We start from the raw sequence: 13,135 nt of genomic DNA, 5'->3' as shown, positions 1-13,135 counted from the left end.
ATTAATGCTAAGAAAGAGATAAAGGAGTTGCACCTGGTTTTATGACTCTTTTTGCCATGTTGCTAAGCGAATCTTTGCCATTCTTAAGCGAATCGTGTGGCTATTAAGGAAATCCAGCTTACCCCATTGAGCCCTGGTGGCCCAGAGGTTAGACTGCAGGATTGCAGGCAAACTCTACCCACTGCCGGCAGTTTGATTCTCACTGGCTCAAGGTTGACTCAGTTTTCCATCTTTCCCAGGTCGGTAAAATGAGGAGCCAGATTGTTGGGGACAAATGGGCTGTAAACTGGCTAGAGAGGGCTGTAAAAGCACTGTGAAGTGGTATATAAGTCTAAGTGCTATTGCTAAGTGTTAAGGAAGGGAGGGAGTGAGGGAGGGAGGGAGGGAAAAGGAAAGGAAAGGAAGGGGAAGGAAGGAGAGGGTATTGAGGGTGCAAGAGAGGAAAGGGAGGGTGGGAAGAAAGGAAAGGAAAGGGGAGGGGAGGGAGAGTGCAGGAAAGGAAAGGGGGAGGAAAAAGGAAAAAAGGAAAAGAAAGGGGGAAAGAAGAAAGGAAGGGAGAAGGAAAGGGAGAGGAGAGGAAAGGAAAGGAAAAGGGAGGGAGGAAGGAAAGGAAAGGGGGGAGGAAAAAGGAAAGTGGGAAAGAAGAAAGGAAGGGAGAAGGAAAGGGGAGAGTAGAGGAAAGCAAAGGAAAGGGAGGGAGGAAAAAGGAAAGGACAGGGGGAAAGAAGAAAGGAATGGGAGGGAAAGGGGAGAGGAAAGTAAAGTAAAGGAAAAGGGAGGGAAGGAGGGAGGAAGGAAAGGAAAGGAGGGAGGAAAAAGGAAGGGGAAAGAATAAAGGAAGGGAGAAGGAAAGGGAGAGGAGAGGAAAGCAAAGGAAAGGAAAGGGAGGGAGGAAAAAGGGAAGGACAGGGGGAAAGAAGAAAGGAATGGGAAGGAAAGGGGAGAGGAGAGGAAAGGAAAAGGGAGGGAGAGAGGGAGGAAGGAAGGAAAGGAAAGGGGGGAGGAAAAAGGAAAGGGGGAAAGAATAAAGGAAGGGAGAAGGAAGGGAGAGGAGAGGAGAAGAAAGGAAAAGGGAGGGAGGAGAAAGGAAAGGAAAGGAAGGGGAAGGAAGGATGGAGGGTGGAAGGAGAGGAAAGGGAATGATGGAGGGAAGAAAGGAAAGGAAAGGGGAGGGGAGGGTGGAAGGAAAAGAAAGAGGGGAGGAAAAAGGAAAAAGGAAAGGATAGGGGAAAGAAGAAAGGAAGGGAGAAGAAAAGGAAAGGGGAGAGGAGAGGAAAAGGGAGGGAAGGTGGAAGGAGAGAAAAGGGAGGGAGGGAGGAAAGGAAAAGGGGGAAAGAAGAAAGGAAGGGAGAAGGAAAGGGAGAGGAGAGGGAGGGAAGGAAAGGAAGGAAAGGGAGGGAGGGTAGAAGGAGAGAAAAGGGAGGGAAGGAGGAGGGAGGGAGGAGGAAGGAAGGAAGGAAAAAGAGCCCTGGTGGCACAGTGGTTCAAAAGGAGTATTTTTCAAAGGGCAACTGGACTTGGTTTTTCCTTGAAAATCTTTCACTTCTCATCCAAGAAGCTTCTTCCGTCCTGACTGAATAGTGGACAACGGAAGGACTTATATTCCTTGCAGTCACGTGGTCGTTAGCACCCTCTTCCTGAGTCTTATTGAGGCCACAAAGGTATATACATCCATCTTCCACCCTTCGGTTAGAACCAAGGAAGCTTCTTATATGAGAAGTGAAACGTCTTCAAGGAAAAAGAAAGCCCAGTTGCCTTTTGGAAAAAAAAACATCTTTGGGACAACCAAGTCTTAAAAATCAAAGCTAACATGAAGTCTTTCTGCTCCAATTCAACCAGGAGCATCTGCGGAGTAAAGGGGAAGGGGAAAGAAAATCAAGATTGCTTGCAAACACAATCTCAATATTTTCGACCCCTCGCAGGATGTCAAACCAGCTTGGATTCATAAGTAGGGATTGCTGAAAATCCTTTCCACCCCCCCTTCAAGAATTATTAATTTTTTACCTTTTTCTTTTCTTTGTTGACTGTAGCTGCACCGTTAAACTGCTCACTAAGGGTGTTAGGAACGTGGACAAACCTGATCCCCTGTGGTTCGACGATGTGGACATTCACCTATGGCCGTGGGATAGGAGAGAGATGAGAATAAAACGGCAGAAGAACAAAAAAATGACAAAATCTCAGATGGTATTTTTCTAAAAACAGGTCTGAAGGTAAATATCGGCCTAGAAGTTGTTGTAAGTTGTAATTTTCGTTGTAAGTCATCATGGCTGTAAGCCAAGGAACCCATGTGGCCAAACTGACTTTACAACGGAAGGAAAGAAGGGAGGGAGGAGATGGAGGGAGGGAGGAGAGGAAAGCGAGGGTGGAAGGAGAGGAAGGAAGGAGAGGAAAGGAAGGGAGGAGAGGAAATTGAGAGGAAAAGGATAGGAAAGAAAGGGGGGAGGAGGGAGGAGAGGAAAGGGAGGGAGGGAGGAGAGGAAGGAAATGAAAGAAAGGGAGGAGGGAGAGAGGAGAGGAAAGGGAGGGAGGAGAGGAAGGAAGGAGAGGAAAGGGAGGGAGGAGAGGAAATGGAGAGGAAAATGATAGGAAAGAAAGGGAGGAGGGAGGGAGGAAAGGGAGGGAGGAAGGAAGAAGAGGAAAGGGGGGAGGAGGGAGGAGAAGAAGGAAGGAGAGGAAAGGGAGAGAGGGAGGAGAGGGAGGAAGGAGAGGAAAGAAAGGGAGGAGGGAGGAAAGGGGGGAGGAAGGAAGAAGAGGGAAGGGGGAGGAGGGAGGAGAGGAAGGAAGGAGAGGAAAGAAAGGGAGGGAGGGAGGAGGGAGGGAGGAGAGGAAGGAAGGAAGGAGAGGAAAGAAAGGGAGGAAGGAAGGAAGGAGAGAAAGGGAGGGAGGGAGGAGAGGAAAGGGAGGGAGGGAGGATGGAGAGGGAAGGGAGGAGAAGGAGGGAAGGAGGGATGAAAGAAGGAAAGAAGTCACATTCCAACTTCAATTATTCCACCCATTTCTTCTTTTTTTAACCTCCAAATTTTTGGCCAGCCTCCCTGGATGCAGAGGGATGATATGTTCATAAGTTGACAGTTTCCTCCGAATAGATTCTTGATAGTGAATTTCAAACTGGACTTTGGTTCCACTTGGGACGTTGAGTTCCGCTTTGAAGTTCTCCATGTCAAAGGCGTTGCTCCTGGGTTAATTACACAAAGGATCCTCCTTATTGAAATGAAAACAACAAATTGCCCCCCCCAGCTGCAATTGAGTAACGAGAGTAAAGGGGAATATTCTGAATACCTATAACCCTCGACTTACAACCATTTCCTTAGTGATCACTCGAAGTTATGACGCCACTGAAAAAAGTGACTTATGACCATTCTTCACACTTAACGACCGTTGGTCACGGGATCAAAATTCAGACACTTGGCAATTGGTTTGTACTTATGACGGTGGCAGTGCCCCTGGGGTCACGCGATCCTGTTTTGTGACCTTCCATCCAGCAAAATCAAGGGGGAAGCCAGATTTACTTAACCACCGTGTTCCTAATTTAGCAACTGCAGTGATTCACTTAACAACGGTAGCAAGAAAAGTCGTAAACTGGGCAAAACTCACTTAACAAACTGTCTCACTTAGGAACATCATTTGGGGGGGGGGCGGGATCAATTGTGGCCACACGTCGAGGATTATCCGATTGTCCGGGCTTTAAAGTAGCCAGAGGTGCTGCCCATCCTTTCCTGACCCTGCGCTTTCCAGAGCCCCACGGCAGGACAAAGGGAACGGAGGGAAGTCTGGTCACTGCAACCAGGGTTACCTACCTGAGGATGGCAGCAGCTTTGCCCCTGGCCCTCGCCTCGGCATACTGCGTTCGAGCAGCCGATTTCTCCTTGATTGAGCTAGTAAATGTGATACCGTTGAAGTTCCTGTAGAACAGGAAAGAAGCAGAAGCAGCACTCACAATCAGTCACCTGTGAGATGGGCAGCTATAAGAACAGAACAGAACAAAACGGAACAGAACAGAACAAGGAAGGGAATTAGGAAGGGAAGGGAACAGGAACGGAACAGAACAAGGAATGGAATTAGGAAGGGAAGGGAACAGAACAGAACAGAATATAGAAAAGAACAGAACAGAATGGAACAGAATGGAAGGGAACAGGAACGGAATGGAACAGAACAATATAGGATAGAATAGAACGGAATGGAACAGAATGGAATGGAACGGAACGGAAGGGAACAGAACAATATAGGATAGAACAGAACAGAACGGAATGGAATGGAATGGAATGAGAACGGAATGGGAATGGAACAGAACAATATAGAACAGAATAGAATGGAAGGGAAGGGGAGGAAACAGGAACGGAACGAACAGAACAATATAGAACAGAATGGAATGGAATGAGAGCAGAATGGGAATGGAACAGAACAATATAGAACAGAATAGAACAGAACGCAATGCAATGCCATACAATAGGAGGTCTATATATATTTTCGGTATATGTAAAAGCGAAAACCACTCACGCTGTGATCACGAAATCTCCAGAACTGTAAAGCCTACAAACTTGAAATTTGGCACATATGTTCCTCTTGGCCTCTAGGTGCTCGGTAAGAAAGGGTTTTTCGAAATGACCATCAGATCATTAGTATTTCCTATAGAATTATTAACACGCTCTGGTGCTAAGGAGTTAGACGTTCTACTCCCCCTCCCAACCTGAAAATAACTCTTTTCCAACTGCCACTTGGATGTGGGTGAGGCCAGCGCATGACTCATCCGGCCTGCAGGCTGGGAGTTTGGAGAGGAGCCTGGGGGAGAGAAGGGGATAAGATAGGAGAGGTTTCTGTGGGGCCAGCCTGGGGGAGAGAAGGGAAGAGGAGAGGCTTCTTTGGGGCCAGCCTGAGGGAGAGAGGAGAGGTTTCTGTGGGACCAGCCTGAGGGAGAAAAGAGGAGAGGAGAGGGGCTTCTTTGGGGCCAGCCTGAGGGACAGAAGGGGAGAGGAGAGGAGAGGGGCTTCTTTGGGGCCAGCCTGTGGGAGAGAAGGGGAGAGGAGAGGTTTCTGTGGGACCAGACTGAGGGAGAAAAGAGGAGAGGAGAGGGGATTCTTTGGGGCCAGCCTGAGGGAGAGAAGGGGAGAGGAGAGGAGAGGAGAGGGGCTTCTTTGGGGCCAGCCTGTGGGAGAGAAGGGGAGGAGAGGGGCTTCTTTGGGGCCAGCCTGAGGGAGAGAGGAGAGGTTTCTGTGGGACCAGCCTGAGGGAGAAAAGAGGAGAGGAGAGGGGCTTCTTTGGGGCCAGCCTGAGGGACAGAAGGGGAGAGGAGAGGAGAGGGGCTTCTTTGGGGCCAGCCTGTGGGAGAGAAGGGGAGAGGAGAGGTTTCTGTGGGACCAGACTGAGGGAGAAAAGAGGAGAGGAGAGGGGCTTCTTTGGGGCCAGCCTGAGGGACAGAAGGGGAGAGGAGAGGAGAGGAGAGGGGCTTCTTTGGGGCCAGCCTGTGGGAGAGAAGGGGAGGAGAGGGGCTTCTTTGGGGCCAGCCTGAGGGAGAGAAGGGGAGAGGAGAGGTTTCTGTGGGACCAGACTGAGGGAGAAAAGAGGAGAGGAGAGGGGCTTCTTTGGGGCCAGCCTGAGGGACAGAAGGGGAGAGGAGAGGAGAGGGGCTTCTTTGGGGCCAGCCTGTGGGAGAGAAGGGGAGGAGAGGGGCTTCTTTGGGGCCAGCCTGAGGGAGAGAAGGGGAGAGGAGAGGGGCTTCTTTGGGGCCAGCCTGAGGGAGAGAAGAGGAGATGAGAGGGGCTTCTTCGGGGCCAGCCTGAGGGAGAGAAGGAGAGAAGAGAAGCCGCTGGTAACTACTCATTAATTTTCAAGCTGTTCGTGTCGATTTATCAAGCCCAATCACATAGTTTCGTAGCGGAGTACGAGTATTCAGCTAATAGAACATATAATCTAGTAATGTTTCCTGTATGGTCAACCGATCAATCTTGCAAGCTGGAAAGCACCAATTTCCAACCCGCTTAGCCTAGGATGAACCCATTTAGCCTACGAAAAAAAATTAAACGGGTGAACTAGTTTTCCTCCAACTTACATAGTGAAATTGTGGATAAAGGCCTCTTTAGGGACCTGGACATCGAAGGCCAGATTCTGCGGGCGCTTGGCTCTGTTTTCCACTATGGTCTGGACCATCGTGTTGGCCATGCGGGACGTGATGGTGGACTGGATCTTGTAGCTGTGGAGGATGATTTTGTCATCACCGAGAAGCTGAAACGATGAAAACAAGGCAGGGAGCATCAACAAAGGAAGAGCAGGGATTCCATGTATGGTCCCAGGAACATCCCTATCCTGGCCATTTTATTGTTGACATGATTAAAGTTGAGATGAGATCCAACCAGAGGGAGGTTGTAGAACAAATCGCGATGACAAAAATGCCTTGACTTGCTTGGAAAGCTTTTCCTCCGTTGTCGTTTCGGCATCCCGTGACAACATTGCACCATAAAAACGCACCAGGTTAATAATATTCCAATTTCCCTCTTGGACAGCAAAAACAAGAAGCCTTAAGCAAATGGTGGGATTGATCTCCTGCTAATGGTTAACTGGGAAGTGAGAAGGAGAAGAGGACAAAAACCGACACGAAAACTCACCAGTTCTTCCTCCTCTTCAGAGTCAGAGGTGCTTCTCTGGAAAGAAAAGAAGCTGGTTTAGACAAACCACGATGAACAACCTTGTTATTTGGACCGCTTTGAACGCTGATGAAACCATTCTACGGCGTTCAGACACGGTTATCAAAATATTTCAAAAATAACTCGCCTGTCAGCAGAGCACTTTGAACTTTAACTTCGCTGGCGTTGACCCTGTTAACTATTTTTCTCTCTCTCTCTCTCTTGGATATGTACAGGTAATCCTCGACTTATCACAGTTCATTTAGGGACCGTTCAAAGTTACAATGGCACTGAAAAAAAGTGACTGAGGACTATTTTTCACACTTATAACTGTGGCAGCCTCTCCGTGGCCACGTGATTCACATTTGGGTGCTTGACAGCTGGTTCGTATTTATGACGGTTGCTTTGTCCTGGGGGGATCGTGTGTGATCCCCTTTTGCGACCTTCAGACGGGCAAAGTCAATGCGGAAGCCGGAGTCACTTAACAACCATGTTACTAACTTAAGAACTGCAGTGATTCCTCTTAACAACGTCGTAAAATGGGGCAAATTTCATTTAACAAATTTCTCATTTAACAACAGGAATAGAATAGAATAGAATAGAATAGAATAGAATAGAAGAGCAGAGCAGAGCACAGTTGGAAGGGACCTTGGAGGTCTTCTAGTCCAACCCCCTGCCTAAACAGGAAACCCTATGCCGTTTCAGACAAATGGCTATCCAACATCCTCTTAAAGACTTCCAGTGTTGGGGCATTCACAACTTCTGGAGGCAACTTTTGTTCCACTGATTAATTGTTCTCACTGTCAGGAAATTCCTCCTCAGTTCTAAGTTGCTTCTCTCCTTGATTAGTTTCCACCCATTGTTTCTTGTTCTACCCTCAGGTGCCTTGGAGAATAGTTTGACCCCCTCTTCTTTGTGGCAAACCCTGAGATATTGGAAGATGCTATCATGTCTCCCCTAGTCCTTCTTTTCATTAAACTAGACATACCCAGTTCCTGCAGCCGTTCTTCCTATGTTTTAGCCTCCAGTCCCCTAATCCTCTTTGTTGCTCTTCTCTGCACTCTTTCTAGAGTCTCCACATCTTTTCTACATCGTGGCGACCAAAACTGAATGCAGTACCCCAAGTGTGGCCTTACCAAGGCCTTGTAAACAAGGCCATATAAACAAGGCATTATAATAATCGTATTACTACCAATTACCTCCAACAGACCGATTAGATCCCACAGATTAGGCCTCCTCCGAATTTCATCCACTGGCCAATGCCGACTGGCGACTACTCGGAGGGGAGCCTTCTCTGTGGCTGCTCCGACCCTCTGGAACGAACTCCCCGTGGAGATTCGAACCCTCACCACCCTCCAGGCCTTCCGCAAAGCCCTTAAAACCTGGCTGTTCCGACAGGCCTGGGGCTAATGAGCTTTGTCCCCTCTCGAATGGTATGGTTGTTGTGTGTTTTTAAATTGTGGTATTGTTTTGTCCGTCTTTTTCCCCCCTTATTTGTAACCCCCCCCCCTTGACTTGGGTTGTGAGCTGCCCTGAGTCCCCTTCGGGGAAAAGGGCAGCATAGAAATATAATAAATTCAATTTAATTCAATTACTAAAGCTTCCCATGATCTTGATTCTATCTCTACGTTAATGCAGCCTAGGATTGCATTGGGGTTTTTTTTGGCAGCTGCATCACACTGCTGGCTCATATTTAAGTGATTGTCCAGCAGGGTTTCAAGATCTCAAGAAAGGTCATAAAATGGGGCAAAATTCCCTTAACACATTTCTCACTTAGCGACAGAAATTTTGGGCTCGATTGTGGTCGTGAGTCGAGGACTATCTGTAGTTGATTGATTGGAGAGTGCGGGCTCCTGCATGAGGCAATCTACATTGTGATTGGTTGTCGGGTGAGAAGAGGGAGTTTCCCTTTTTTCCCGCCTTTTTTCTTCTGTGTGCTCTGAGATTTACCTGATAATTTACCTCAGGATGCGGTGATGTGCCTAACTATCTTGTTTGCTGTATATATATAGATCAGGGGTGGGTTTCAAAAATTGTTGGATGGGTGTGGCCTCCTTTGTGGGAGTGGCTTGCCACCCATGTGACCGGATGGGAGTGGCTTGACACTCATGTGACCGGGTGGGAAGAAGCTGACATTTGTGAGAAGGTATGTGGCTGTTCGGTTTGCAAAACCATAAAGTAAATTCATCGGTACCTGAAATCTGCCCCTTCGCAGCTGGGGGCTTGAGATGAAGCCCCTCGTCTCCCAGTCCAACAATCCTGCCAGTTTCTGGAAGGAAAACCACGGAGAAGATCAGAAAAAGGGGAACCACAAACAGGATTATCAAATCAAATTGAAAACAAATGTCCCATCATTATTGGGAGCGATGCAATAGTTAGGCTTATATACCGCTTCATAGGGCTTTCAGCCCTCTCTAAGCGGTTTACAGAGTCAGCATATCGCCCCCAACAACAATCTGGGTCCTCATTTTACCCACCTCGGAAGGATGGAAGGCTGAGTCAACCTTGAGCCTGGTGGGATTTGAACAGCCGAACTGCTGAACTGCAGTGCTGCATTTAACCACTGCGCCACCTCGGCTCCTAATGCAGAATGCTTAAGGGCTGTGAGTTTAAGAGCACAACATACAATATTTATTTATTTTGTCTTTGGATGGCTTGCCTTCAGAAGTTTTGGCTGCTCTTATCGCTGGAGGTTTATAAGAGATTGGACATTTGTCCAGAATAATATAGGGTCTTCTGCTTGAGCAGGGGGTTGGACTAGAAGACCTCCAAGGTCCCTTCCAACTCTGTTATAATCTTTCTCTTTGGCAGATCAGACACAACCAGTTTCTGAAATTGTTCATTGTACATTTTAACTTCCAATCCCCTAATCATCTTCATTGCTCTTCTCTGCACTCTTTCCAGAGTCTCAACATCTTTTCATATTATGACAATCAAAACTGGATGCAACATTCTAAATGTGGTCTCACCAAGGGCCTTATAAAGTGGTACTTTTTGTGATCTTGATCTGATTTATCCCTGTCTTGACTCTCTGGTCTCTGTTCTGGTTTGAGGCCAGATTGGGGTGTCCTGATTTTGGGGTACACAAAGTAGTGTTAAGCAAAGATACTAATTAGGCTCTCCAACTTAGCTCTCTCTTTCTTTCTCACATCATCGGTAGGTGGGAAAGCATCCACTGATCTTGGCAGTGACAAATGGCTGGACTCACAGATTATTTTTCAGGGAGACACTAACCAGGTAAGGTAAAACTTAAAAGATGCAATAATAGCAATAGCAATAGCAGTTAGACTTATATACCGCTTCATAGGGCTTTCATCCCTCTCTAAGCGGTTTACAGAGTCAGCATATTGCCCCCAACAACAATCCGGGTCCTCATTTTACCCACCTCGGAAGGATGGAAGGCTGAGTCAACCCTGAGCCGGTGAGATTTGAACAGCCGAACTGCAGAACTGCAGTCAGCTGAAGTAGCCTGCAGTGCTGCATTTAACCACTGCACCACCCTAAGAATGGAATGGAGTAGAGTGGAGTGGAGTGGAGTGGAGTGGAGTGGAGTGGAATAGAATAGAATAGAATAGAATAGAATAGAATAGAATAGAAAACTAGAAATAGACTAGGAATAGAAAGGAAAGAAAAGGGAAGGGAAGGGATAGGATAATCTGGCAAGTGTGATTAGACACACAAGGAATTTGTCTCTGGTGCAAAAGCTCTCAGTGAATGTGCAAAACAACAGAGTAATAATGACCATAACAATTTATCAATAGGAGTAGGCAACAGCAAAGGTGAGAAGGCTAATAGTAATATAGCACTACTATACGAGTAAATATCATTAGACATAAGAAAGTGATGTGAAAATTAGGTGTTCAACAGAGTGATGGCATGGGGGAAACAAGTTCCTGTGACTAGTTGTTTTGGTATGCAATATTGTGTAGCAGCTTCCTAACAGGAGGAGTTGAAACACTTTATGTCCAGGATATGGGGTGGGTGGGGTGGGGGGGTTCTGCAGATATTTTCTCAGCCGTCCTTCTGATTATGCAGTATACAGATCCTGAATGGATGGCAGTCTGGTTGCAATAGGTTTTTCTGCAGTCCTAACTATCCGTTGAAGTCTCTGCCTGTCGTGTTCAGTTGCTGGGTCAAACTATACAGTTATGGAGGTACAAAGGACGGACTCAAGAATTCCTCTTTATAACTCTGTAGTAAACCATGTGGTTTACTTGGTTTAGTGTTAACCTCACTCGAATGGAGTTTTGTGTGTATGTGCGTGGTTTAGCATGTTTCCAGAATAACAGAATGTAAGAGCTGGAAGGGAGCTTGGAGATCATCTAGTCCGACAGTTTTGCCATAGCAGAAATCCACAGCAACAATCCCCATCTTACAACATTTGTCCTATTTAGTCAGCTGATCACTGTACGTGTGGCGTATCTAGAAAAAGCCTACAATATATTGTATTCCACAAAATATTTCCAATGGGATATTGACTTGATTCACCTGTTAGGTAAATTTAAAAATCTTGTAGAGAATACATGCAATCCTCAACTTAGAACAGCTCACTTAATGGCCATTGGAAGTTACAATTACACCAGAAAAAGAGAGAGAGATTTATGACTGGTCCTCACATTTACAACTATGCACACTGAGAGCATATGCACCAAAGACAAATTCCTTGTGTGTTGGCCAATAAAGAATTCTATTCTACTCTACTCTACTCTACTCTACTCTACTCTACTCTACTCTACTCTACTCTACTCTACTCTACTCTACTCTACTCTACTCTATTCACAGCATTCTCCACTATCATGGGATCAAAATTTGGACACTTGGCAGCCAACACACATTTTACAAGTGTTGCAATGTCCGGCTGTCATCTAATCGCCATTTGTGACCTGCCCAGCTGGCTTCTGGCAAGCCAAGTCAACAGGGAAGTCAGATTCACTTAACAACCGGGTGACTAACTTAACAACTGCAGAGATTCACTTAACAACTGTGGCAAGAAAAGTCACAAAATCGGGCAAAACTCGCTTAACAACTACGTGGGAACAGAAATCTTGGGTTCGATTGTGCTTGTAATTTGAGCACTACCTGTATTGCATTGGTGCAAGCCCCTTCAACATTGTTGGGCCTCCTTTTAGAAGACATGGATCTCTTCTCGCACCCGAATCTTTCTATTAATCAATGTTAGGATTGAAAGTTATATGGAGATCATTTCTACAAGAGCATGCAAGACGAGGAATAATAAAGACAGTTCAATCTTCGTTTCAGGTAAAGGTTCCCCTCGCACATATGTGCTAGTCGTTCCTGACTCTAAGGGGCGGTGCTCATCTCCGTTTCAAAGCCAAGGAGCCAGAAATTGTCCGAAGACGTCTCCGTGGTCATGGGGCCGCCATGACTAAACACCAAAGGCGCACGGAACGCCGTTACCTTCCCACCAAAGGTGGTCCCTATTTTTGTACTTGAATTTTTACGTGCTTTCGAACTGCTAGGTTGGCAGAAGCTGGGACAAGTCACAGGAGCTCACTCCGTTATGCGGCGCTAGGGATTCGAACTGACGAACTGCTGACCTTTTTGATCAATAAGCTCAGCATCTTAGCCACTGCGCCACCGTGTCTTCAATTAGCCAATTATATTAACTTCAACTCCCTGTAGACATGCAAGGTTGATTGCCCCAGGATTAAAAACTCTTACCTCTGGGTCTTCTTCCACAACAAAGTCAAAACTCTGGATTTCCGTCACAATCAGCAGCTGCAGCACCACAAAACAAGCCACAAGAAGCTTCATTTTCTTCCCCTTCACCTTCCAGAGAACAGGGAAGATTTAATACGTCCAGTCCAACAACATACAGAGCCGAGGGTGGGCTTTTCCCCCCGCGATAGATCCAAGTTCAAAGAATTGTGAGGGTGTTCTTGTGGGAAAAAGGCAAACCACAAATCCTCTTGGTTGTGTAGTGTTTTCCAGGCTCTTTAGCAAGTCCAACCTTGTTTGGGCAAAAGCAAATATTTGCCCAGCAATGCAGGGGGAGGCCACGGGTCAGGGGCTGTGCAAAGGCCCAAGTCTCTTGATAATGGCTTCAGAACAACAAAATAACAGAGTTGGAAGGGGACCTTGGAGGTCTTCTAGTCCAGCCCCCTGCTCAAGCCGGAGACCCAATCCCATTTCAGACAAATGGTTGTCCAATGATCTTCTTAAAAAAAAAAACCTCCAGGGATGGAGCACCCACAACTTCTGGAGGCAAGTAGTTCCACTGGTCAATTGTTCGGTTCCACCACAAAACCGCGGACGACAAAATCGCGGTCGACGAAAGCGCGCATTTGACGTCATCACAGCGCGACGAAAACATCGCACTGTGATCGAAAAATGTAAAAATAAAGCGAAAACCTTACCCTAAGCCCCCCAAACCTAACCCTAAACCTAACCCTAAACCTAACCCTTAACCTAACCCTAAATCTAACCCTAAACCTAACCGTTAACGTAACGCTAAACCTAACGCTAACCCTTAACCTAACGCTAAACGTAACCCTAAC

At 46.8% G+C, this 13,135-nt stretch overlaps 1 protein-coding gene across 1 annotated transcript in view; it reads right to left on the bottom strand.

Annotated features, from left to right (window-relative positions):
• Nucleotides 1-12,548, bottom strand: part of ITIH2 (inter-alpha-trypsin inhibitor heavy chain 2) — a 32,854-nt gene extending 20,306 nt beyond the window's left edge. The window contains 7 exon segments of the mRNA XM_087722710.1: nucleotides 2,005-2,112; nucleotides 3,013-3,175; nucleotides 3,798-3,902; nucleotides 6,047-6,219; nucleotides 6,600-6,635; nucleotides 8,812-8,886; nucleotides 12,300-12,548. Coding sequence (XP_087578836.1) covers nucleotides 2,005-2,112; nucleotides 3,013-3,175; nucleotides 3,798-3,902; nucleotides 6,047-6,219; nucleotides 6,600-6,635; nucleotides 8,812-8,886; nucleotides 12,300-12,392 — 753 coding nt within the window. The 5' untranslated portion in view covers nucleotides 12,393-12,548.
• Between the last annotated feature and the right edge of the window lie 587 nt (nucleotides 12,549-13,135).

This window comes from Thamnophis sirtalis, unplaced genomic scaffold (assembly GCF_051295495.1).
Source record: "Thamnophis sirtalis isolate CommonGarterSnake01/CBP01778 unplaced genomic scaffold, rThaSir2_p1.2 scaffold_9, whole genome shotgun sequence".
Lineage (NCBI taxonomy): Eukaryota > Metazoa > Chordata > Lepidosauria > Squamata > Natricidae > Thamnophis > Thamnophis sirtalis.
The sequence above is the reverse complement of the archived record's forward strand: the minus strand, read 5'-3'. Positions and strand labels throughout refer to the sequence as shown.